The 23,342-nt window shown below is 39.9% G+C and overlaps 1 protein-coding gene across 2 annotated transcripts; it reads right to left on the reverse strand.

Moving 5' to 3' along the window:
* Positions 1-252: 252 nt before the first annotated feature.
* On the reverse strand, positions 253-20,489 carry p2ry6 (pyrimidinergic receptor P2Y6). 2 transcript variants are annotated; one of them, XM_080053564.1, is made up of 4 exons: positions 20,410-20,489; positions 20,168-20,313; positions 3,200-3,648; positions 253-2,795 (listed from the first exon to the last, which is right to left on the reverse strand). In XM_080053564.1, exons 3-4 carry the CDS (start codon positions 3,637-3,639, stop codon positions 2,123-2,125), a joined length of 1,113 nt encoding a protein of 370 aa, XP_079909690.1. In that variant the 5' UTR covers positions 3,640-3,648; positions 20,168-20,313; positions 20,410-20,489; the 3' UTR covers positions 253-2,122. The 2 variants fall into 2 exon arrangements, with proteins under 2 accessions (XP_079909690.1, XP_079909691.1); XM_080053565.1 differs by having other exon boundaries at positions 20,168-20,282; positions 20,410-20,470.
* Between the last annotated feature and the right edge of the window lie 2,853 nt (positions 20,490-23,342).

A 23,342-nucleotide genomic window follows, 5' to 3' on the forward strand; every position in this document is an offset into this window, starting at 1 on the left:
TCACTAAACAATTTCAAACAAATTACAAGACTTTTCAAAACATATTTATATTTTATAAATATTCATACCAAACGCTGTCATTTCGAAATTGTGTTAACCTTTAAATTGGGATGGTTAATTTTGTCAGGGAAGATGCAGGTTGCATTCGAGGATTAATTCATAAATACGAATCACTTTAATATACACGCATTGCACATATAATATCTGGACATCTCCTCAAAGTTGGCTTGGTTACAAATGTATTCAGCCAACTTTCCAAACGTATCTGAGAGGAAGGGTAAAAGTTCATGTGTTGTTACAAAAATACAATTTTTGAAATAATGTAATCATTTTTTAATGGCTGTTTTCAGTTACTTTTACATTTTCATGACATGCGGAACTGTTTGACAGACACCTCAAGAAGGTTGCATGGTAAGAGAAAAAAAACTTGATAGGCTATATAAAAAACGTAAATGTAACTTTTTTGATCTACATAATTATGTCTATGTAACAAAAATAAAATGCTATCAATGAAAATACTCTAAATAATAATACTGATTTACAGTCATAAGTTGGTACAGTGCACATCCATCCGAATTTCTCTAAACGGACCTCACACAAGACCAAAATAAATCGGACATCGGAAATATCACTACAGTACTGTACAGACATACATGCATTAAAACATTCCTGACATTATTAAGCACATGACCTCATATTGCTGTTAAAATGTCCCTTTCATTTAAAATGCATGAAAATTACAAGTCCACATTTAATCGACAAACACAACATGTTTTCCCTCATGGGGCTAAAAACTCAGTGTTTTGATATAAGGCTGCCTGAAGGTTGTCTGTTACAGTGGCTTCATAGCTATTTAAAAACTGCTGGCAATTTAAATGCATTTAAAAATGCATACTAGCAAAGAAAATTGTAAAACAAACATAGCATTGAAGTTAAGCTACAGCAATATGCAGTTACAAAAAAAAACACCTCTGCATTTATGTTCATTCAACATCAAAAATGACAACATTTTTGACTTAGTAGCTCAGTTAATTGGTATAACTCCACGTGCAATACCGATAGATGGCCAAATAAAAGATGATTTTTTTTCATCTTATTATTATTCAGTTCGAGCTACGAAACAATACACAGGTGATTTCTTGGAACAGAAATCCTAATTCCATGGGAAGGGTTTACACACCAGGGTTCAGCCTTAAGTTAGTCCCTATATTAAATGTTCCCTTCCGTTAGAGCATTTATTGCACCTGATTGCATTTTCCCCTCCCTTTTTAATGAATCAACATGGCACAAACCTTTACATTGATTTCCTTGTTCACTGCAGAATGGTTATGGTGATGGTTTATTGGCCTACTTATTTTGGTATGAGCTGGATATTGTAGATTGTAGCAGCTAAAATATAATCCTTATTGGATAAAACCATGACAATAACTATAAAAACACATTTCAAAGATCACAACCAACATTTCAGTGCAGTTGGGTGCACACACCCTCCAGTGGTGAAAACACACAACAACAAGCCTTAAACTTGGATAATGTTAAAACAAAACCAAGTGTCACCTTTACGGGACAACACAGTAAACACCTTCACATGAAAGTCTTATAATCCGTATAAAATGCACAAAAAAATTCCCAAATTTCATCAAACAAAAAAGTTAATTTACAAAAAAAATTACTATCCAGTGCACAGCGGAGACTGAAAGTGAACATGCCACAGATAATTGAGACAATGCACAATGTGAATGCCCCGGTCTGCAGATAATATAGCAAGCATCATGTACATTACATGTACAGATACAATAATAATGACATAGAGATACTACACAATCAGGAATCTCTATGAGAAGTCCAAAATGTCTGATTTCCCAAGAAAAAATACACAGGTAAATTGTGTTAGACTGTGGTAAGTTGTCTTCTTAGTTTTCACAGTTTATGTGTACCTTTGTATAATATTACAAACGTTACGTTTCGTCACTAAATACTTCTTGCTATGACAGTACCTCTTAATAGGAAGTTACAGTTCTTCATTACAGTGAGTGGAAAGGAAAAGGACTTTACGGCATCCTGGCATTTACCACTGGTGTAGCAACAAGAATTTTAGAAAAACTGTTGGAAGTCTATTCGCTCACACACTGGTGCCCTTTTCCTTGGTGGTGGTGACTCTGAGCATAAACCTTTTGGTGCTCTGGCGGTAGCGTGGCTGTGTGAAATAAAACAGAATTGGGTCCAGAAAGCTGTTCATGCTGGCAAACGGCCTGGTGCTCTTATAGATGATGGAGAACAGGTTCCTTGTCTTGCACGGGGCATTGGGCAGAGTGCGCACCATCAGGTACATGGTCTTGGTTAAGTGGAATGGCAGGAAGCTTATGCAGAACACCGTCGCCACTACAACAATCATTCTCACCGCCGTGTCCCGTTTCTCCGCGCTGGCCTTGCAGACACCACGGAGGGCCACCGGGCGACAGAGGATGTGGGCCATCCGACAGTAGCAAACCATCACACCCATGAAGGGCAGCAGAAAGCCCAGGAAGGTCAGAGCCATGCCGTACGGATAGTATTCCAATGAACGCGTCGGTGTGCTCAAGTCGTAGCACACCGTGCGGTTACGCTGGATTCCAGTCGCGGCAAAGTGAAAAGTGGGCGCACACAGGACAATGATCACCAGCCATACGCCTCCACAGATATACCAGGCCAGCCGGCGACCGCCCTCCTTGTGCCAACTGGCCAGAGGATGGCAGATGCCCACGTAACGCTGCACACTGATGCAGGTGAGGAAGAGGATGCTGCCATGGAGATTACTGAAGTAGGAAAAAGGGGTCAAAGAAAATACTGTTAAGTTGAATCTTTCTTAAGCTACATTGTATTGTATCATATTTGCATTTGGTGGTGTCACCTTGTATCAAAACGGCAGCTGTGCAATGTCCAGTCAAGGTTATACATGACACACTTGTGCTTTTTTCCCACTCTTCATATGTAAAATCTTTTGTAACCCCATCAGTGGCTATGAGGGGAGACTGCACAATCCTATGCGCTGTTATTTGTATTATTTATGGCATCTCATATAAGCAGAGTTTTCTGTAAATGTGTTCAGATGATTTAGATCCTCTGAGGCTTATACACACACACAATATACTTTTAACGCACAGCTGTAGAAATAAATCTTTTTTTTGCCAATATTCACTATCAGTATGAAGTATCTCACCTGTAGAACTGAAACCTGACCAATTTACAGGCAAATTCCCCAAAGGGCCAGTAGTCATGGCTGCCATAGTTGTAGATGAGCAGAGGAAGTGACATCACATACAGGAAGTCGGCTATGGCCAGGTTGAGCATATAGATGTTGCTTCTGGACAGATTGGGCCGAGTCCTCCATATCTTCAGGATGACGGCAGAGTTCAGAGGAAGGCCCAGCAAGAAGACAACAGTGTAGACAGCGGGAAGTAAAATACGTTTAAAGTCTTCCTTATAGGTGCAGCGGAGGCCTCCTCCTAACCCACTCACACTGCTGAGGTTGCTGACGCTGGTGACGAAGCTGTCGGCCGCGTACGGCTCTGTCGGGTGTTCGCTGGTCGAGAAGAAGTCCAGAGGGAACGTTTTGGAGATGACCGTTTCCGTTACGAAGGAGTTGAGAGATTGGGGCATCTTCACATTCTGGAGGAGAGACAGGGAGAGAAACGAGGGGCTCGTTACTTTGATTTTAATATACAGTCATATGAAAAAGTTTGGGAACCCCTCTCAGCCGGCATTATAATTGACTCTGCTTTCACAAAAAAAAAGATAAAAGTGGTATGTCTTTAATTTACCAGGAACAGCTAAGTACTGGGATGTTTTCCAAACAAAGATTTTTTGAAAAGCAGTATTTGGTTGTATGAAATAAAATAAAATGTGAAAAACTGGCTGTGCAAAAATATGGGTACCCTTGTGGTTTTGTTGATTTTAATGCCTGTAACAGCATGTAAAACTGATGAATTTAAACACAAAGTTGGTTGGATTATGTTGTTAAGCCTTGAACCTCATAGAAATGTCTGTTTAATCATGAGAAAATTTATTTTAGGTGCCTAAATGCAAGTTGCACTTCTCTTTGACTCTCTGCTGAAGTGAGACAGAATGGGATCATCAAAACAGCTCCCAAAAGATCTGAAAAACAAAGATTGTTCATTGTCATGGTTTAGGGGAAGGCTACAAGAAGCTTTCCCAAAGGTTTCAATTGTCAATTTCGACTGTAGGGAACGTTGTGAGGAAATGGAAGGACACAGGCACAGTGGCAGTTAAACCCAGGCATGGCAGACCAAGAAAAAAACAGGAGTGGCATAGGTGGAGGATTGTGAGAATGGTTGCACACAACCCACAGATCACCTCCAAAGACCTGCAAGAACATCTGGCTGCAGATTGTGTATCTGTACATCGTTCAACAATTCAGCGCAATTTGCACCAAAACATCTGCTTTTTATAAAGACCAAATAACTTAATTTTTGTCTCATCAGTCCAAAGCATTTTCTTCCAATATGAATCTGGCTTGTCTAAATGAGCTTTTGCATACTCCATGCAACTGTATCTGTGGCGTTGGCGCAGAAAGGGCTTCCTTCTCATCACCTGGCCATACAGATGTTTTGGTGCAAATTGCACTGATTTGTTGAACCATGTACAGATACACAATCTGCAGCCAGATGTTCTTGCAGGTCTTTGGAGGTGATCTTTGGGTTGTGTGCAACCATTCTCACAATCCGCCGCATATGCCGCTCTTGTACTTTTCTTGGTCTGCTAGACCTGGGTTTAACTGCAACTGTGCCTGTGTCCTTCCATTCCCTGACAACGTTCCTTACAGTAGAAATTGACAATTGAAACCTTTGGGAAAGCTTCTTGTAGCCTTCCCCTAAACCATGATAATGAATAATCTTTGTTTTTAAGATCTTTTGGGAGCAGTTTTGATGATCCCATTCTGTCTCACTTCAGCAGAGAGTCAAAGAGAAGTACAACTTGCATTTAGGCACCTAAAATAAATTTTCTCATGATTAAACAGACATTTCTATGAGGTTCAAGGCTTAACAACATAATCCAACCAACTTTGTGTTTAAATTCATCAGTTTTACATGCTGTTACAGGCATTAAAATCAACAAAACCACAAGGGTACCCATATTTTTGCACAGCCAGTTTTTCACATTTTATTTTATTTCATACAACCAAATACTGCTTTTCAAAAAATCTTTGTTTGGAAAACATCCCAGTACTTAGCTGTTCCTGGTAAATTAAAGACATACCACTTTTATATTTTTTTTGTGAAAGCAGAGTCAATTATAATGCCGGCTGAGAGGGGTTCCCAAACTTTTTCATATGATTGTACATTCTTTAACAATGGAATTCTGAGCTATTTGCCATATCAAAGTGTCAGGGAGATATTACTATTCCAAATTAAACGCTATACTCAAAGAACTGCAAAGCAGTTATGCTTAAAACTTAACAATAACGCTTAAGGGATATGTTGTATTTGAAATTGAAAGTGTACTTGCATTTAACAGGGATGAGAAAAAGTAATGCAACATAGGTAATGTACCGGTATAGTGCATCCAGCTATAGCTGATGAGCTATTTTAGCATTAACAGATTTATCTTTTAACTAACAGACTGTGTGCACACATTTGTGCCTATAATGTGCATGCCTGTGTGTGTATTTAGTTAAAATGTTGTTTTTTGGAGTTCTGCAGTGAAGATGTGATGACTGAGTTAGTACTACTACTGTCCATCAGAGGGCACAAGAGATCACAATTTGTTTTATTTAGGCCATCAACATATCCAACACCACAGAGGCAAGCAATAACATTGAGCACATACTTGACACTAAATTTAGAAAAGTATTGATGAGTCTACATTTTACCAATCAGGCAACAAGGTTCAGTAAATCATAATGGCTTTATGAGAGTTAAGTATGAACTGAGCACAATCCAAGATCAAAATAGCAAGGCTACATTTGACACATATTTGCAGGGTAGCTATGACAAATGGGACAAGACAGGGAAACAACAGTATTACCGTTTCAATATTTTCAAGTTTTTTAAATAAATCACTTTTGGTTGAACTGGTCACAACCGGTAAATGTATGCAAGTGTGATAATAGCTTGCAACTGGTAATTTCTTCCTTTAAAAAGGAAAAACAGGTAGAAAAACACTAGTTTATTTTGTATTTCAGGTCATCATATATTTCTGAAATTCAATATTAACCAACAAAATAACTACCTACCAGGTTAATGTGATGGGGTAATAACTAAAATAATTATTATCAATGATATGAAGTTGGAAAGAATAAATACAAACAACGTTGACCAAATCAAACGATTATCTATTGATTTGCATTGTATTATATGCGTACCTAATAACTGTACTTCACATGTGCTCTTATACAAGACAGTCACTGTGTATTTAGCAGCAGTATTTGCAAGACAAAATAAATAGTGGAAATAAAATAAGATAGCCTGGTCCTACCAGACCATCGTACTTCATTTCATTTGTACAGAAGGTCTGGAATCGCTCAATTGACAAACGTTACCTCACTTGAAGACGTTTAAAACTATTGGATCTGCCGAGTGCAACTCTGGATCTGCCAACCAATCGCATAACGTTTGGTCGTGACATATTCATGCACCGACTTCTGAGCCACTCCCTCTATTTGCTGATTGGACTGGTAGAAATCTGGCTGGATAGAACCCACTAATATACCACACACCCTGACTACTGAAGGGAAATGAAAATTGAGCGGAAGTTTGTAGGCGGGCGGTGCCAGGCTGAAAATAAGAGGCAGCCCATTATAATAATGTAATCCTACCATCATTTGTAACATGTGGAAGTTGGACAGCTGCAAATTTTGAAATGAAAACCACTGAAGACATCTGTTCTCCCACTCGCAGCTTACAGTGTCTGGAACAGGCTGACATTCATCAACAATCTTAATTACTTCTGCCACCACCACCAATATCAGAGATACCCCTGTCTTTCATAGCAGCATTTGGGCAAGTAAGTGATTTATTGATTTAAGCCACCTACTTCATAACCTCGTCAGACTGTGTGACTCATGACGTTTCACAACTAGCACCCCTTCCACTGAATAGGTGTGCATGTGTCACAATGTGTACAATGCACGGTGTCTTGTAACAGCAAAAAACATTGTCTGTGTGTGTGCTTGTATGTGTGGGTTTTAAGTTTACTCCTGTGAGTGGGTGCATGACGTTGATATTTTTTGGGATAGTAGTGATGCATGATCTCCTATTTCCTGATAAGAGTAATTGAAGGAGAGGGTTGAAAGGAAATAGAGCACTAGCGGACAATAAAACTTTTCAGTTCACTGAACCAACGAGCGGGCATAGTAAGACCGATGAAGCATTTGGAAAGTGCACTGGCGTTGGCTTCATTTGCTGATTGATGACTGATTTCCCGGATTTACAGCGTTATTTCGATTTTTTTATTTGTTGACCAGCCTGTCTAGACTTTTATGGCTTATTTCAAAACCAAATGACATTGTGACAGTCACTCAAATCTTCCTGAAAACACTGCAGAGTAGAAAGTGATGTCTGACTGAATCCATAAATCACACTGTCAAAAATGCATTCCATTTTATGATTGGAGGAGAAGAGGGGGTAACACTTTACGATAAGGTACACACAATTGTAGTAGCTACTACATACCTACTACATAGATATGTGTTACCTACTACATTGTTTTTTTTGTGCTACCTAACACATAGGGTTTTTTTTTGTGTTACCTACTACATAGGGTTTTTTTTGTGCTACCTAACACATAGGGGTTTTTTCTTTTGTGCTACCTAACACATAGGTTTTTTTTTGTGTTACCTACTACATAGGGTTTTTTTTGTGCTACCTAACACATAGGTTTTTTTTGTGCTACCTAACACATAGGGGTTTTTTGTGTTACCTACTACATAGGTTTTTTTTTTGTGCTACCTAACACATAGGTAGCACAAAAAAAAAACCTATGTGTTAGGTAGCACAAAAAAAAACCTATGTGTTAGGTAGCACAAAAAAAAACCCTATGTAGTAGGTAACACAAAAAAAGCCTATATAGTAGGTAACACATATCTATGTAGTAGGTATGTAGTAGCTACTACAATTTTGTGTACCTTATTGTAAAGTGTTACCGAAGAGGGGCTTGTTTTTTCCCCAGAGGCGTTTTTAAAGGGCAGTGTACGTGTTCAGGCATGCTGATAGCAGGTTAACTGATTTTAACTGTAATGAACACCATCTTTCTTCATCTGATTTATTTTTATTTTTGTAAAAGCTGCAATCCGTGGAAAGTTGTGTCACTTTTTGCTTGTTGGCGTTTCAGAAGGTTGAAATGCAAACACAGTTAACAAATGACAAAGAGCAAGCAGTAACATGAAACCCAATGTAATATTTACTTACTAAAGTAGTAAGTGGTCACTGACCAGTCTCCACTATGTAGTATGACACTGCACGGTTTTCTGCCAATGAATGTACAATCAAAAAATACTGCATCCAAACAAGCCCTTGCTAGTTTCTTCAGAGCAAAGCAGGAAGAACAGCTGAGATCTGCCAAATGAAGATCTCATATGCCAAGCGCGTTGCAGATAATCATTTATTACCGGTAGGAGGATACATTGTTAGTGAAAAAATAATAAAGTGTTGACTGTCAATTTATTTTTAAATGAATTAAGGGGAAAAGGGCAAGAAGAGAAGTGAAACCTCTTCCTGATCTCTTTAGGCTTCTGTGGTATCGTTATCCACCGGTGCAGCCTTGACCTTGTCAGTTTTAACTGATTGTGTATTGAAGAGGCTTTGTTTGAGGCTGCTTTTCAAAGCTGTCACAAAATGAAGTGGATTGAGTAATCTATACTAGCGTTCAACAGAAACGCGAACAAGCTTCTTACACGGTTTTACTCAAGTCAACCTCATCTGTTCTACTGTAAAGATGTTGTGAAACTAACACGTGCAAATTCAAACATCTTATGAACTGATATGACTCCGGTTAATTAGCCTTTGATGACTCTTGACATTCATAGTTTCTCATTTCACTTTCACTAACAGCCATGTATTGTTTCTGTGTTGCAATAATGATGACTGAGTATGTTTCCACTGTAAGCATGTCGGATCATACAGGATAACATGTGCCAAAGAGATCCCCTGAAATCTGAGATGTGTGTGTGTTTAATATGGTCATGCTGCCAATTTTCCAACACTTTAGAGAGCAAACAGTAAGTGATGTGATCATATCTGCACTCATATCTGCATTCACAAGGCTGTATATCATTTTCTAGTCCGTCTTGATTTTAGTTTAATGGCAGCATAATCTGGATAAACACGGTAAAAACATGAAGCACAGAGCGACAGAACCACACCACATACCTATGTTAAAAAAAATTATGTTTGCATTTTGAAATTTTCACAAGTTCATTTATCATCAGAATGACTCAATGTTTGTTGTTGGCATATTTGAGGCCAATAACATTTAGAAAGGAAAGTGACACAAATAAAAGACACAAATCTAAAATAAATAACATAAAAAGCTGTGTTGTGTGTGTCATTCTTTTAACCGCATGTTCAATTCATCGCGACACTAACGGCAAACACTAATTCAAACATTGCTTACAAACCCTTGGCAGGAATGAATTTGGTTGTGTCATTTTGGGTGTCACATACGTTTGCTATGTGACTCAGTGCAGCTTTTTTTGCCCACATGCGAGTACTTTTGGAAGGTTTCCTAAAATACATCTGCTCCTTAAACACTTTCTTTGAGAAAAAAGGACACATGGTCTGGACATTTGAACCCTGCTACAGGTCCTCCTCATTGAAGGGATATTCATGTGAGGTTGAGCTATGATAAAAAAAGAAAAATCTTGTTTTTAGAATGGTAGTAAGCTAAGGATTCTTATTGTGCATCTGATAATAAAAAATTGTGCCAATGATCAAATATGTTGTAGGGATGCAGGAATGATCAATGTCACTATAGCGCTTTAAAACATCAAGGTTTTGTCACTGTTAGGGCTCAACTACAACTAGTGTTTGTGTTCTCACTCTCAAAAAAGGGACATTATGGTACATTATTTTTCTATGAACAATGATTGTGCAGTGTAAAGAAAATTAAACAAATATACACTGCAACCGGCAGACTGCAGGTGGAACAAAGACAAACCTGGTGCCTGAACTTTAATCGCAATACCAACATCTATAAAAGTTGCATCCCTAATACTGTATGTTACAAATGTTACAATGAGCAAATAGCATGTGCCTGGAAACCCAGACAGCCAATCATTCAGTCGAGTTGATTAAAGACAAATCTGCTGTTTCTACACGGTTTCCATTGTAGGTCTGTAGCAATCATCTTACCCACTTGTGTGTAGGTGTCTGCAGTCAAAACGTTTACTGGAGAATGCGGGCATCGATCCCGCTACCTCTCGCATGCTAAGCGAGCGCTCTACCATTTGAGCTAATTCCCCTTCCCAAATCCGGAGACAATAAAAGACACCAAATGAAATGTTATCTGTACACACCAGTCCTTCTCACAGGAGTAATGTTACTGGTCACTGTCGTCACTCTGCACTCCGTATATCTTCCTCTCTCTAACATGCTTTGACAAGAGAAACAGGCTGTGTGACATACTCTGCTCTAAGGCCTGCCAAAAAGGCAGAGCTGAAGGCAACGCAAGATTATTTATAAACCTCCCTTCAAGACTGTGAGTGTGACACAGGACAAATAGGCTTGAGGAGATTAGCAGCTGAACAGGGCTGTAAATCAAACCCCACATATTAGGTTGATGATTATTCAATCATGGTTATGGTAAGGTGAGACAACCAGGACCATGTCAATATCGACAGTTAGAAGTTAGCCTCACTTTTAGTTTCTTAAGACACTGAGAAAGGCAGGGGAGTAAATCGACAGAAACAGACCTAAACCATAAAGCTGCAGTTATCATTAGTTTACATTAACAATACATCAAATGACTGAAGGAATAATGTGAAAGCTGTCACCCACAGTGAAAAGAACAGAGATTTATTACCAACTCTGCGGTTCTTCGCACCTCTACAGAGCATTTGAGAGTGTTTCAGTTAATTGTTTCGGTCACTACGGCCTACAAATTCACTGTTCTGGTTCACCCTGACAGCTCTCAGCGCCATTTCCAACAGTAGCAGGCTGTTTGTCATTAAGGGAAAAAGTTCTGATTAATCCAATGTACGCTAAGTGCTCGGCATAGTCAGACTCCGGAGATGTTGTCCTTTCGGTAAGAGCAACTCGTGACTGCAGACGCAAGCTCAGAAAGACTCCTACTGTACATAAAGAATGCCTGTCTCTGATACAAACACAGAACAGGAGATGTAAATGAATTTAGCTGGGAGATATTGAGTTGAAGAGGGTTTAGGGAACAATTCAGCCCAATTACTCTACCATCTCTGTTCTCAATCGTGCCTGGCCATGCTAATCAATGATTCATGCCCACTGCTCCTCGCTCTCCAGCCCACACAGGCGTCCACATGTGTATACACACACTTCTGCTTTGGCTAAAATCATTTGCATTTTTTAAATGGCTGAGAAGGGAACGAAAAGCACTGTCACACATGGACTTCAATGTGCAAAACATGCATGTACACGTCAGAACACAAACATAAACATCCGTTTTTACTAAGATAATAAACAACAAGCATTACTTTAATTTTCCCCAACAGAGAAAGATGCAGCTGCAGTGGGGAAACACACACACACACACACACACACACACACACACACACACACACACACACACACACACACACACACATCACATCACATCACATCACATCACAGCCCTTTGTCTTTATTACAAAAAAACATCATCTGATTATCTAAGCTAATATGGTGCAGGCTAATACGAGTCGATCAATCCTCAGGACAGGCACTGGGTTAATAACACAGCAGACATACTAAACCAATCAGCTGCACTATATATAGATACAAGGATGCTGACGAGGGGTGATATTCAAGCTCGACGCCTGCCATATGGTCAAGGGGAGAATCAAACAATGGCTTGCAGCATTAGACCGAATTGCAATCAGTCAAAGGCAACTAATAAACAACTTCAAAACTCACCATGGAGAGCACAGGCCACTTCTCACGTACCCAGCAAGCAGCAAGCACATTTGAACTAATCCTTCCTCTCTTCGTCTTCCCAGAAAAATTATGTGTTTGCACTGATTGTTTAAATTTCCACAGACGAACAACGAAAGCCTTGAGTGCATATATGGACAATATTGCATAGCTAGAGAGAACAGAGTATGCATAAATCTTTTGTGGAGAATCCCTTTTTGGCAGAACCAAAGTAACCAACATGTTAGGCCGGTTATTACTGTAGTCCACAAAGAAAGCACTTAGCCCAAAAAGTGGATCACACACAAGGCCTCGGGACACATCACAAAGCGCTCTCGTGGTGATAATTTGGAGTAATTTCTGTAACAAAACTGTGTCCGTGCATGTTGCTGTAAGGATTTGGAGATGAGGATTTCATCAGGTCATTCTCGGTGTGACTCGCCTCAAAGCGGTTGCCAAACACATGGGGAAGCGAATGCAGTTCTGAGGAAATAAGTCCTATAGACAGGAGATGGGGCAGAGGGCAGTGAAACCTAAACCTTATCAACAACAAGTTTCCTTCCAGTAAGATCATCTGACTAAATTGTAATGTTGTTGTCATCAGCCTTACACTATGTTCAAGTTCGATTTCGGTTAGGGTGGTGGTTGAGGGTGAGAAGGTATATAGTTTTATTACGCTCCAAGTGCTCAGTAGCTAATAATATATCCGTCCCCGCTGAGGTTATTTTCAGTCGACACGTAGCTGCAGTAGAGATAGCGAGTCACTAACACTTGGGTTAAAGTACTGACCCAGCATCCCAGCTTCTTTCAAGGAAAATAGTGATGGAATCATGGGGAGAAGCGGTGAGGATATCAACGAAGCTATGATATGAGCTGTGACTAAAATTGGTTGGTCCAAAAGTTGTTACTTATTTTTTTTTTATATTTTTATTGAAAATATGGCACAGTGGGTACAAAGAAATGAACAGTGAGTCAAAACAAATGCCATAATTTCTGACTTTTCTTTTTTAGACATTACAGGAAGGAATAATCAAACAATAATAATCATCATAATAAAAAAATAATAATAGTAATATTTAAACTTTAAAAAAAATTAAATAGCATTTACAAATAATACAAATGAAACAATAATCACACACACACACACACACACACACACACACACAAAGGGGTGGTGGATGGGGTGGGGCCTATCAGTCAACAGAAAGAGAAGAAAGAGAGTTGAACATTTTTAAGAAGGATTGCCACTTGTTGTAGAACTTGTATGTGTTAGGCAAGGCAAGGCAAGTTTATTTATATAGCACAATTAAAACACAAGGCCACTCAAAGTGCTTTACAGGGGCAAGATTAAAATACATAAAACACATTAGAAGACATTTAAAAGCGAATGAAAAGAAGTAAAACATTTAAATAAAATTAAAAGTACAGGTTAAAATGGAAACAGAAAAGTCTTCAGTGTTACCTCGCAGTGAATATTTAATTTTCCTGTTCCCAGGCCGTCTTGACCTTGGTGGTTGGTGAACTGTCATAGTACAGGAGTTTGTTATACAGCTCTGGAAAAATTTAAGAGACCCCTCCAAATGTTCAGTATCTCTCGTTTTACAATGTATAGGCATATGTTTTTGAGTAGAATGAACATTTTGGTTTTATTCTATAAACTACTGACAACATTTCTACCTAAATCCAAGTTTTTTGTCATTTAGAGCATTGTCATTAAGTCATGTTGAGATGAAGATTGCAGGAGCTACCAAAGTCAAGTCTTACTCCATTGACCGCTAAGCCGGAAGACCAAAAGTTGTTACTTCTTTTAAGATTTACAACAACCATAACAATTGCATCAGTTTTAACTGTTTTTATGTCTGTGGTTATTTTCCATGGATGTAGATAGGAAGTTTGCCATAATTAAACACCAGAAGTACGCTATTTGAAAAACAGCACCGGTAAGAAACATGTTTTTCCCCCAGACATAAGCTGCTGCAAATTGATGAAACAGCGTGATACACACCTTGGTGTGTGAGGCAAAACGCTTATCAAAAGCTCAGCATAGTGCTAACTAACGCGCCCCACACACATCCTACCTCTACTGCGCGTCTACCTCGCGTCTGCGTCTGACTTTTTGTCACAGACTGTGAAATCAACGTAGAGCGAGCACACATCCAACCTCAGACGCGTCGGAGGCACGTCTGCAGCGACGCTCCCCTTCACCTCAGGAGGCTCGCCTATTTTTTTCTGAGAGCAGCGCGTCTCTCTCGCGTCTCTGTGCTTTAACTGATAGAGAAATACTCTGCTGACAGTCATACCAGCAGCATTCACTCTAGTTACACGTTTACCCGGTGTGTTTATTTCAAAATAAAACATCCCTCAGTCGTATACGCAAATAATCCCTTTATTTCACGATTTAATTGTGCAATCAAAATCCGAGGGATTTAAAACCTAATTTTCAATTAGTTCTGGCATTTCATTCTTGGATAAATGACACATATAGAGATCCAATATAGTGAAGAAATAAAAAAGATCATGATGAGCGCAACAGTTTTCCGTTGCTCTATCTGTGTCTACGGCCTTCTTCTTCCCCGACCACACACCCCTCTCTCTCTCCCGTATAAATCAGTAAAGTGATTTTTTAAATACTCTGCTGAGAGTCATATTGACTTCATACTGGCAGCTTTCGCTGTAGTTTCACCATTTCCTGGTGTGTCCCCTTCAAAATAAAACTTCCAACAAGCGAAAATATGGCAAAAAAAAAGAAAAAAAATGGCAATGGGGCGCACGGATTACTGTCCAGACTCAATATAAATCATATGCATCATAGATGACATGAAAGAACTTCATTTTTAATGGGAATTATCTATGAAAACTCTATGTAGAAAGATAGGGCTTTTAGAAGCAGCGCTGCAGCAGCAGCTGCTGAGACGTTGCATGTGTGTCCGAGAAAAGTCCGAGAGAGGCAGCAGTAAGGTAACGCGACGCGCTCCAGAGGTAGACGCAGGATGTGTGTGGGGCGCGTAACAGTTCATTTGTGCCCTGTGGTGGCTGTTGTCATAAGTTTGTGGTGCAGGGGAGATGAGAATGCAGCTCTGGTAAAAGCAAAGTCAGTAAAGCACAAAGACAGGACACACTGAAAAGAAGATGCCTCCCAGATGCCTCTCTGAGACTCTTATATTGTAGTTTTAATTAACATTAGCTCTGGTCGCTATGGTTCCCAATTAAGACAAAATAAAAGAGAGATCACATGGAATCCTACTCAGACCATAGAAGTCCAAATGTATCTTAAATTACCAGTTTTATGGAGCAATTTGGCTGGTGTGCCTAGGATGTCTGCCCCTGAGATGTTGCCTGTTTTCTCATTGATACTGTTTTGCACTTAACTTTGTCCAGAAAACAAAGTTGGACCTGGTATTCTCTCTCTACTCCTCTATCACCTCCCAGTCTCCGCCTAAGTGTCTCCAAAGCAATGCTCTCATTATAGTCTGTTCACAGCCAGACAGTCAAAACATCAACAGAAGCCTGACCATTGCCTGGCAGAGAGGAATCTTCACTAAAAACAAAGATACTAGGCCAAAGTCCCATGGCCAGTGTGCCAGGTCCGTTATACACATGACAGGGCATCCAAAAGATTATCGGTTATTACGTTCGTGATGTGACAAGTTGTTTTCACTGGAGTTGGGTTCAACAGTGTTGTTGGAAGAGAAGCAGAGAAAGTGAAAGAAGTGTATTGGCAGCAATTTGATGACAGTGGAATTATTTAAGTCGTCTTTTATGTAATATCGCCAATACTTTGCTGTTTTTCTTATGTGACTGACAGTTAACTGCATATTTAGAGGTTTAATACAGCTGGCTTGAACAAATCAAACATCTGAAGACCTCACATTTGCCTTTAGGAATTCTGTTTTCTGACATTGTACGGATCAGAATCAAGACAATAATCACCAGATTTACAGATAATGAAAAAGAAAATCTTATTTACAGCCGACAGATATATATATATGTTAATACTACATTGATATAATGGTCCAATTTAATGCAATAGAAAAAAATATAACACGTTTGTGGAGTCAATATTTGATCAAACTTCCTTCTGCAAACAAAAGATCATTTAAATTATTTACCCGGGATGTCAACAAGTAAAGGAAAGACTTTACACCAGCCCCATGGATATAGTGGCAGTTTCCCAGGGTGACTTTATGGATTTGTTTTGCAGTTTGAGATCATTTAGCAATTGGCCTGATCTGGTGGCTTGATTTTAATTCTGATGTTCTGCCAGAACTTACACTAGATTTCCTGCAAACAAATGTTAAAGGTGCTGTGAGCGGAATGGTTCTTTTAGCTAAATTCCTGTCAGTTACTGCAGTTAGCTGTCCCCTCGCTCGTCCCTACGTCACCACATTAATGCACTGCGGTCTTCAAGCAGCAAGTTATCTAGCATCATCTCAGATCCATAAGTGTGATAAAACATGATAAAAACCATCAAAACAGACATTGGGAAGGATTGTTACCTGCAGGGGCACAACTACCCACTTTCTGGGGGGTATGCAGACACTTAGCAGGCGCCCCCCCCCCCCCCCACACCCCCGAATTACAGACTTCCATTTTAAATTACATATTAGAGCAGGTGATCGGCTCAACCATGTCATGTCTGCCTGCACTGATTTCCCCAAAAGTAAAGGACACAGTGAAGAACAGGTTGGTCAGCAAAAATTAAAACCATACTGGGCATTTAGGTTTTAGTGGCCTCACTAGTGTCAGGCATGCAAACTCATAAGACATGAAAAAGGTGACATATCTGAAAACAAACCCCTGTAGGGGGGTCTGGGGTTTTCCCCCCCAGAATTTTTTGTGATTTGAACATGTAAAATAAGCAATTTGGTGTACTCTGGTGAAGAGAATTAAAGACAAAGAAAACTTTTATTTCAGTTCAAATGAATAGTAAAATGAGCCAAACAAGTTAGTCAGCCAACCTTCTTGACTTTACCCATACAACGTGTGAAGGTATTTACTAAGAAAAACGTTAAAAAAACAGCTCAAAAAAACGGTTAAATTTGAAAAACCTTGTTGATAAAACTTTTTTTTCAAGTGAATGAGAGAAAAGTACGGTGGCGCTGAGCATTCACCAAATAAAAAAGTTTCACAGCAGGATCTCGTAATTACGAGAAAAGATCTCGTAATTACGAGATAAGGATCACTCTCTCATTCATCAATAACGATGCCTGTGTGTGTGTGTGTGTGTGTGTGTGTGTGTGTGTGTGTGTGTGTGTGTGTGTGTGTGTGTGTGTGTGTGTGTGCAGACGAGGTGAACCTTGACTCATACAAACACATACGAACGTTCCACAAGGAGGGCATGACAATGAGTATTAGCCATGTCAACTTTGCGCAGATATGCGGTCACTTGGACTGTTCAGGAGAAAAGCCCAGTCGGACCAGCAGCTGATCACGGGCGTAAAGCCGAAAGATGTCCCTCAGTACCCGATGCGATCGCTGATTAATGAATGAACAGTAAAAAAATATTTAAAATAAGTGTATTGATTATGGGGCCCATTGTAGTCCGGAAACCAAGGCAATTGCCTACGTTTGCCTATGGCTAGGTTCACCTCGTCTGCACACACACACACGCACACACGCGCACGCGCACACGCACGCGCACACGCACACGCACACGCACACACACACACACACACACACACACACACACACACACACACACACACACACACACACAGGCATCGTTATTGATGAATGAGTGGGTGATCCTTATCTCGTAATTACGAGATCTTTATCTCGTAATTACAAGATCCTTATCTCGTAATTACGTAATTATGAGATATTATCTCGTAATTACGAGATATTTTCCTCGTAATTACGAGATCCTGCTGTGAAACTTTTTTTTATTTGGTGAATGCTCAGCGCCACCGTAGAAAAGGCATTAAATAAGACAAAAAAACTCCACCAATCTATCGCACACAATTCCCTCACAATAAACTATTATATACTATTATCTCTCTCTCTCTCTCTCTCTCTCTCTCTCTCTCTCTCACTCTCCCTCTCAGAGTCAGGCAGGCAGGTACAGTATCTATAGATGCTTTCAAGCGGAGCCCCCATCCACCCTCTGCATGTAAAAGATTCCAGCCCGGGATGCTTTTCATGACAGTAAATGGAGTGGGCAGAAATGTGCCATTGCTTTATAGTTGCTTGTTTCCTCTAGTGTGAGATGTTACATTCCAGAGCCATTTTCCACACAGATTTTTAAAATCACTCTTTCCTGACAAAAAAAGAAAAGCTTCTTTAAAGGTATTGTTCTTCATGCTTCCTGTAATACTGTATGTGAAACTTACACACTATTCAAACCGATCCTGAATTGTAATGCTTTGGGGGATTCTGAATTGTGGTGCCCCCCCACCCTTCCTTAGCATTGTACATTATACTTAGCATTGTACAACATACTTCAAACACTATACATGTACATAAGCCCTGCTGCTCACCCGCAGAAAACATTTCCTCAGAAACATTTTTTTGTTGTTACACCCATAGCTCCAAAGAAAAACCTACTGTTCTAGTTTACACTACCTGGGAATCTTGTCTACTGTCTGATCAGGACCTTAAAACAACACTTTAGACTGAGATGCATCCAAGCGAATCCATCATCTTGTTCAGTGAATTGGAAACAGAAACTAAGACAAACTTAACCTCAGTCTTTTCATGTTAAGTTATTTATACATTTTAATCAAATGAAATTGTGAGTCTGGCACATTGCCTCTGTAAGGAGACCTTACTCCCTCTCTCTCTCTCTCTCTCTCACACTCACTCACTCACTCACTCACTCACTCACTTACACGCACACACACACACACACACACACACACACACACACACACACACACACACACACACACACACACACACACACACACACACACACACACACACACACACACACACACACACACACACACACACACACCCCAGTCGTGCGCTGGAATGGTGCCAAATATGATAATAGTGGGAAACAGGTGAGTGTGTTGTTTTGGCGCTGACCTGCTATAGGCTAATTAAATCACTACACTACCATTCAAAAACTGTGAAAACAGATATAGTCAAAAACTTGAGGTGACACGTAGATCTGCAGTGACAATCCGCGAGTCGCGGCCGATAATCAGTGTGCATTAATAAATACAATCGGCCATATAAAACAAAAGCTTTTTATCATCTAGTGCGGCGCCGCATATAGCGCATAGCCTACCCACTTTTTGCGCCACTGGTTACCTGCACCGCCATTGTAGGCGCATACACATTCACCCATGTTGCTCTGGCGTGCACCGGCAGTGATACCATGGAGTGTGAGTGAGACAAGTGACGGTTTGTAGAGTCTTCTCTTCAGATAGGATACAAATTTCAGGATACTACAATAAGTTTAATTGTCGATTACATGCTGAGAGATCGGTTTTCTGAAACGCGCACATTATGTAAGTGATCACTGTATGAATAAAGAGCGATTTTACACTTATATTAACATAAATAAACCTTACTTCACCTTTAACACCTGAGGCAGGCCACTGGCAGGTTGAGTCTGGTTAACTTCCCAGATTTAGAGAGGAGACATTTGCTGCGATATATGCTGGCATTCAATGAAACTCCTGGCCAGGAGTTTCATTGAATAAACGATGGGCAAGGAAACAGGGAAGTGGTGCCAATAATCTAATGTTATCGCAGCAGGCGAGTTCTTACGAGACGTGGTTTGTTTAGTGGGATGTTTCAGTGGCACATTTGAGAACCACGTACAGTAGCCTACTGTTTTGTTTTTCCTGTTTCATTTCGTTCAGTTTTTCATTAACATTTCCAACCGTTTTTTCTGTCTGGGATGGATAGGCCTACCTACAATATGTAAGAGCTAAGTCCTTTTAAGACGTCACAACAAAATTATGAAGCTGTATTAATGGAGCTCAAATGCCATGCTGGTATTGCAACACAGCCCATGCAATGCCCCCAAAGGGAATGTATTTTGTTTAATTCAAACGCCTTAGCTAGATAGTTCACATTCCTGTAGGGATTCGCGAGAGAGAAAAAAGTCTGTAAAGGTGTAAACAAATACAACTTACCCTGAATGACAGCGAGATGGGGGCAGAAAAAGGAGAAAATGAAGAGGTAACATCAACAAGTTGGCAAATTAACCATGGCACGAGACTCGTCCTGCGCTGCCCCTGCTCGTCTCCTCTGCAACAACGAGACAAGTTGAGAACAGTCGCTGAGGGGGGAAACAAGTGTAAACAAATTAACTGAAAAAACTAGAAGCATTTTAATGTCATACACACCGAGTACAAAATGTGGTTTTAAAACGCACCTTCTACTTCTCTCCGGGAGAATCTACCTAAATGCTGTAATGTGGCTCCAGTGGCTACACAACACTCCACGCGCTGTGTTGCTGCACACTGGCAGAGGCGCGCGCTACTCTGCGGACGACGCACGCGCAGTGAGTGTTTTACACACCACCCACAAACACACATGCCAATACAACAGCGCGCTTTTAATTCAGTGATGATGTTCTCAGTCAATATATGTTATCAGTTTTACGATGGTAATGAGTAGTAGACCTACATAACTGTTCACCATGTCTCGCATCTCCTCTTGTTGGTAATTTATGAGACATTTATTGTACTGTTATTGGATTAGATAACGTTAGTGTTTCCTGTTCAACATCCGGTATTCCATCATAATACATCTGATGAGATGTGAGATGATCAGAGGCACAACGCACTAATTTAACACATAAAGAGGCTGTGTTGAAGTTGATAAACTTGATAGGAGTCAATGGAGGTGGTTGTAGCTGCTGCCTCACATGCCATTTGTCCCTTTAAGTTTGCAGCACCCTTAAATTGAAGACCAAGAACATCCCAGCATGTTTTGCATGAGACAGGTCTGAACAGAACCGCTACAGTATTTGTCAGTGTTGTGGCCAGTGAGTCACAACCTCATGTGCCCCTTATCTGATTTTTCAGTTTGGCGTGTGAGGATAGATGTGTGTATCAACCTGTCTAATCATGTATTGTTTATAATATATAATTTATATTATTTATGACAAACCTGATCGATATCAGATGGCACTGATTCCTCAGTCACTTCCCTTAAAATGTAATTGATGACTTAAAGGAGCTGTAAGCGGAATGGTGCTTTTAGCTAACTTCCTGTCAGTTACTGCAGTTAGCAGTCCCCTCGCTCGTCCCTATGTCACCACATTAATGCACTGCGGTCTTCGAGCAGCAAGATATCTAGCATCATCTCAGATCCATATGTGTGATAAAACATGATAAAAAAAACATCAAAACAGACATTGGGAAGGATATTTACCTGCTCCGCCATTGTAGGCGCATAAACATTCACCCATGTGTCGCTCTGGCGTGCACCGGCAGTGAGACCATGAGTGAGACAGGTGCGGATGGGTCTCGGTTTTTAGCGTTCTCTCTCGTGATTGGATAACATTTCGGGATACTACATAAAGTTTATTTGCTTAGTCTATTACATGCAGAGCAGCTGACTAAAAGATTTGCATTATTAAACGCGCACATCTTGTAAGTGATTAGGCTACTGTATGAATAAAGAGTAATTTAACACTTATATTAATATAAATAAACCGCTTACTTCACCTTTAAACGTTGCTGATTCATTTACTATGTGTACATGTCAAATCCAAAGCTTGGAAAATTACAGTGAGCTGTAAACTGTATGATACTTAGGTTAGGACCTTCTTCGACAGTGGGAATAAACCATACATGTGTGTAAATTGTTGTTGCCCCACCCCCATATAATTTGTAGATATGTGACCTTCATTGCTGCAGTAATACTGATCAAATTGGTTTCAGAGAAATGTCTTGCAGTATATTTTCGGCCTTTACTCAGAAAAACGGCGTTGGTAGTGGGTTGATGAAAGAAGACGCAGTTTGAGGCAGATGAGGAGGTCTTCAGGAACAATTATTTTATTTAAGCAACAAAACTCATCCTGCAGTCAAAACGAAGCCAATAAAAAGTTAAAGTGTTTGTAGCCAAAAAACTAATAGAGGTACATGCACAAAACAAAAAGCTATTAAGAATTCCTGTAAGCTAAAAACCTGTCTCTTCCTGAATAGTGGTGGCTTTTAATCTGCAAATCTAAGTGAGTTGATCCTTGGTCCTTAGGTCAGTAAACTCCACCTCGCCTAACTCCTGATTGGTGGACCCTAACAAGCTCTGACCTACACTGGACAGAGGACATCTGGGGTCATCATCCCCTGAAGGTACTCTGCCATTTGGGGCCAGGAAGTCTGATTCAGTAACTTTAGGACAATCCTTTTAGCCAGGGGCCAATAATGATGTCTTGTATGTTGCCCATACAAGACAGTCACCCCGGAGCCTCCCTTTGTGTGCATGCTGAGTAACCTACAGAAATCTCACCTATGGCTTCCCCCACTAAGCAATACACATTCCCCTCCTGGGCCCTACAGGATGAGACCAACTCTGTGTCGTGTCCTCCTGAAGCAGTAATATAAAATGTTTAGTAGCAGTGTACCTTAATATAAAATGTTTAGTAGCAGTGTACCTTAATATAAAATGTGTAGTAACATAATACACTACAGTCTTTATTAAAAAAACAAGGAACATTATACATACTTCAAGCTCAACATTAAATACATATACAGATACAGACAAAGCTTGCTTTAATTTTGTGTGTATTTGTTGGACGCTTCAAAATACAGACAAAACAAAGTAGTAGGCCTACACCAAATGCTAGTGACGAGAAAAAAAAGGGATTTTAAATCTGAGCTAAAATGTTTTTTTTCTTGTGCGTGTGCGTGTGTGTGTGTGGTGTGTGTGTGTGTGTGTGGTTTAATTTGAACAAATCCTGATTCAACAGGTCCAAAAGTGTGCGCATGTGATAAAAATAACATCATGGCATGTGTTTTGAGTGGATTCGAGCGAAGAGTTGTGTTCACGGGAATTGGCCCTTTGCTGAAACAAACACAAGGACTTTGTTTGACATGAACAAACTCAGTAAACACTAGGCTAGAAAAATTGGCTGCCATCACCCTCGAGCAAACACTGACAAAAAAAAGATTGCTTTGTAGAATTAAAACATCTGAGAAATATCCCAACATTTGATAAAACTGACATGGCACAGAAGCCCGCAATACAGCTTTGTCCAAATCTGTCTTTTTGCAAGTGGAGGAGAAAAAAGAACACATAAAAAGAGGATCAAGTTTGAAAAGTTTCTTAATTTAATAGTTGTACCAGCAGACCTGTCCC

This window comes from Ammodytes marinus (assembly GCF_949987685.1).
Source record: "Ammodytes marinus genome assembly, chromosome: 3".
In the NCBI taxonomy this organism is placed as follows: Eukaryota; Metazoa; Chordata; class Actinopteri; order Uranoscopiformes; family Ammodytidae; genus Ammodytes; species Ammodytes marinus.

What these genes read in the sequence shown, in the direction of transcription:
- p2ry6 (XM_080053564.1), bottom strand. Translation starts at nt 3,639, where the DNA reads ATGCCCCAATCTCTCAACTCCTTCGTAACGGAAACGGTCATCTCCAAA. An exon ending in GTCAGGTTTCAGTTCTACAG is followed by an intron (nt 2,796 to 3,199) that starts GTGAGATACTTC and finishes TTCCTACTTCAG; the next exon opens with TAATCTCCATGGCAGCATCC.